Source organism: Entamoeba nuttalli, assembly GCF_000257125.1.
Source record: "Entamoeba nuttalli P19 unplaced genomic scaffold asmbl_3409, whole genome shotgun sequence".
NCBI lineage: Eukaryota > Evosea > Mastigamoebida > Endamoebidae > Entamoeba > Entamoeba nuttalli.
In genome coordinates, this window is record NW_008576063.1 from 1 (window position 1) to 3,976 (window position 3,976).

The 3,976-nt window shown below is 27.1% G+C and overlaps 4 protein-coding genes across 4 annotated transcripts; 1 reads left to right on the forward strand and 3 right to left on the reverse strand.

Moving 5' to 3' along the window:
* ENU1_067360 (hexokinase 2, putative) lies at positions 1-156 on the reverse strand (the record flags this gene model as incomplete). Its single annotated transcript, XM_008858326.1, has 1 exon — positions 1-156. A coding segment is annotated over one exon (153 nt), but the record flags the coding sequence as incomplete, so codon positions are not given.
* A 403-nt stretch (positions 157-559) lies between these two features.
* On the forward strand, positions 560-1,828 carry ENU1_067370 (ubiquitin-activating enzyme, putative; the record flags this gene model as incomplete). The annotated part of the gene is made up of 1 exon (XM_008858327.1): positions 560-1,828. One exon carries the CDS (start codon positions 560-562, stop codon positions 1,826-1,828), a length of 1,269 nt encoding a protein of 422 aa, XP_008856549.1.
* A 103-nt stretch (positions 1,829-1,931) lies between these two features.
* ENU1_067380 (hypothetical protein) lies at positions 1,932-2,621 on the reverse strand (the record flags this gene model as incomplete). The annotated part of the gene is made up of 1 exon (XM_008858328.1): positions 1,932-2,621. The coding sequence occupies one exon, from the start codon at positions 2,619-2,621 to the stop codon at positions 1,932-1,934; it is 690 nt and encodes a 229-aa protein (XP_008856550.1).
* Positions 2,622-2,816: 195 nt separating this feature from the next.
* On the reverse strand, positions 2,817-3,710 carry ENU1_067390 (hypothetical protein; the record flags this gene model as incomplete). Its single annotated transcript, XM_008858329.1, has 3 exons — positions 2,817-2,927; positions 2,979-3,350; positions 3,408-3,710. The coding sequence occupies 3 exons, from the start codon at positions 3,708-3,710 to the stop codon at positions 2,817-2,819; spliced, it is 786 nt and encodes a 261-aa protein (XP_008856551.1).
* Between the last annotated feature and the right edge of the window lie 266 nt (positions 3,711-3,976).

Here is a 3,976-nt window from a genome sequence, read left to right on the forward strand (position 1 = left end):
AACTTCTTTTCCAGTAGGAATAGGAGCATAAGATGGAAGCATTTTAAGAGTACTTGGTTTATCTTGAAGTCCATTAGTTAATTCCTCACTCATTCTTTGAACAATAATTTCTAACTTTTCTTTGTCAATAGCAAATTGATCAATGATTTCTTGCATTATGTTCTATATACTTATTAAAAATAATAGTTCTATTTAAATACCCTAAACGTTTTCTTCATCTTTTAAATCAAAAAGATCTCCATCTCATCCATTAGAACTAACTTAAAATTGTATCTTCTTTTCTAATTTTTGTTTAGTTTTCATTACCTTTCATAAAGAAATTCTTTTCGTTTCGATTAATATTTCTTATTATTTAAATACCTTTTCTGAAAACTTCATTTTTGGTTTTACTTTTTTCAAAGATTTCTCTATTTTTACCAACTTTGAAAAAAATTATCAACATCTTTATTATATTTTGTTTTATATAACATTTACTGTATATTGAGGTTTTAGATAAATCTCACTGAATGAAAACTTAAAAAGAACTTAAAAATTTTTGTATTTTAAGACAGAAAAACAAATGACAAGATCATATCATCAAATTGAAAGCTTTTTAAAAAGAACAGGAGGAACTGCAGAAGAAGCAGGAAATATTGATTATCATGACTTTAAAATACTTGTTGTTGGTGCTGGTGGACTAGGATGTGAAGTTTTAAAAGCATTGGCAATGGTTGGATTTCAAAACCTTACAATTATAGATATGGATACAATTGAATATTCTAATTTAAATAGACAGTTCTTATTTAGAAAAAAAGATGTTGGAAGACCAAAATCTGAAGTTGCAGCTGAGTTTGTAATGAAAAAAGTACCTGGTTGTAAGATTACTCATGTTGTTGGGAGATTAGAAGACCAACCATTATCATTTTATAAGTCCTTCAAATTAGTGATTAGTGGATTAGATAATTTAGGAGCACGAAGATGGACGAGTTCTACATTATGTTCATTAGTAGAAACAAGGAATGGGGAAATTGATCCAAATACTATTATTCCATTGATTGATGGTGGAACAGAAGGATTCCAAGGACATGTTATGGTTATTGTTCCTAAAGTTGGTCCATGTTTAGATTGTATTATATCTCTCTTCCCACCACAGAAAACATTCCCTATGTGTACTATTGCTTCACAACCAAGACTTCCAGAACATTGTATTGTTTGGGCTTCTCAAATAGCATGGGAAAATCCAACAATAAACACAGAATTTCCACATGGAACTAAAGTTGATGCAGATAATCCAGCTCATGTACAATGGGTTTATGAACATGCTTTACAACGTGCGGAAGAAAAGAATATTTCTGGAGTTACTTATCGTTTAACATTAGGAGTTATTAAAAATATTATGCCAGCCATTGCTTCTACAAATTCACTTATTGCTGCACAAACAGCAAACGAAACATTTAAATATGCTACTGGATGTGCAAATAATCTTGATAATTATTTGGTTTATTATGGCAAAGATGGAATTAATACTTCTGTTGAATCTTTAGAAAAAAAGAAAGGATGTTTAGTTTGTGATATGCAAACAATGAACAAAAGCATTCCAACAACTTTTACATTACAACAACTTGTTGACGAAATTAGTGATGACCCTGAGTTACAAGTTTCTAACCCAAGCATAGGGTTAGAAAGTGGACAAATTATTTTTGTTTCTCGAGGACCATTAAAAGAACAAACAGAGAAAAATTTAGTACTAGAGTTACGTCAGCTTGGAGTTAAGGAAGGAGAAGAGTTAATAATCAATTCTCCAGCAATCTCATCACCTATTTTCTTAAAGATTCATTATGAGTATTAAACGAATTACTTAATTATTAACATTTTAGAGATATTACAATTTTTTTTAAAGAAACACTAAACAAAAGAATTTTAAATGATTAAAAGAATTAAAAAATACAACCTTATTTATGCATTGTTTCAGGAGATATTGCAGAAATAATTTTTAATTTAGTTGAGTCATCAATTGTTGATTTAACAGATTGATATGAACATACTCTTATTGGAGTAGAACTTCTTTTTCTTTTTGATTCACCAAGGCGTTGATTTGCTTTTATTGGAGTTGGAAGAGATTGGATTCTTTCTTTAGAAAGTTCTTCAACATTACCTAAAGTAGGAGATACTTCATGACACACAGCAACCCTTGGAGAAGTATTTTCAGAAGAGTAAGTACTCATTTGCATTTTTTCTTCCATTTGTTCTTGAATTCTTTGATGAAGTTGTTGAGGAGTAGGTGTTGGAGGTAAAGGACGTTGAGTAGGTGGTTGGTAATGAACTTGAGCATAATGAGGTTGTTCCATTTCCATTTTTCTTTCAGTAAAAGTATTGTTATATGTTTCAAGAGAGAAAGTGCCTTTTTTATAACATGCTATAGCATCTGTATGATTTGATGGTTCATCAGTTTGAGCCGTTGCCATAATGACTAAATTATTTAATAATTCTCTATTTAATAAAATAGTAAATTTTGATGAAGATAAAAATTGAGCTTGATGAGTTATGGGATCAAAGGTAAAAACAAATACCATCGATCTATAATCAATTTCTAATTCATGTTGAACAAGTGAATCAAGTTGTTGAAAAAATCTTGAGTACATTGAAATTTTTTAGTTTTAATTATATTCTCAAAAAAATTTTCTTAAAAAGAAAGAATATTCTATAGTTTTTTTTAAAACTAAACAAGTGTCAATAGAAAGTTAACTAATATAGTTTATTTGCTATTTCAATAGTTCAATATACTCTACGGTATCTTTAATAACTCTATTTCTATTAATTCTTTTGGTTTTATTTATTTAATAAAAGAAGACAATAACTCCAAACAATCGAACTGAAGAATTGGCAAGAAGGTCAGTTAAAAGATATTCCAAACTAAAACACATCATATCATAACGTTCTTCTAATTTCTATATCTTAATATAAATATAATTAAATTTATTATATTATAAAGTACAAACCTTTTTTTGAATAATATGAAATGGTGATGAAGCAATTGTAGTAATAATCTTTTTTCTCCATTTATTTAAATTTTCAGCAAAAACAAATTGATTTGGATATAATAATTTATGTTCAATAACACTTTCTTTTCTTTGCTCAGTAATTAGTCCTTGTCTTATTAATATTAATATTTCATTTTCATTAAAATATGAAGAAGATATCATTGCATTTCCAGAAGAACCTTTGATATATTCTATTAACTTTTTAATAATATCCCCTTTATAATTCATTAATAAATATCCAATATATTCTTCTTTATCAACATATCCAATTATATCTACACCATTGTCGATTATAATACATTCATTTAATTTAGTCTTTTTAAGTTCATTCTGTTTTATTTAAATTTGTTATGTTTTAATTGTTTTGATAAATAAAATATCACAAACTAACTCATCAATTAATGATGGTACTTGGTATGATAATAATTGACTCAATAACACTACAGACGGTGTTGTTAGTGAATATGAATCATTATAAAATTGTTCATGTAAAGATTCAAATATTTCCATTGTTTCATTTAATAAAACAAGAGCATCTTCTACTCCTGTTTGGTCAATATCAGTTAATATAGAAGTACTTTCTTGTTGTTCAACAGTTTCTTCTTCACAATCATATTTAAACAGACAATGTTGGTATATTTCAATTTCTCTTTGATGAACTAAATTTTTTGATGGTTCACTTCTTCTCATAAATAATAAAGTATTAAGTTTTTCAAGTTGTTATTGAATATTAAAACTATCTTCTCTTATTTTATACTCAGTTGAAATTAACTTATTTGTTTATTATAAATTAACTTATGTGAATTAGTTTAATAAAAAATTACTTTAAGTACATCAGTATATTTGATTATTTGTCGATAACTAAAATATTTGTTTTATACCTACGCATAACATACAACAAATGTTATTGCAAAGGCTATTGTGTAAAAACCTTAGGGTCTTGTAAAGAAAAACAA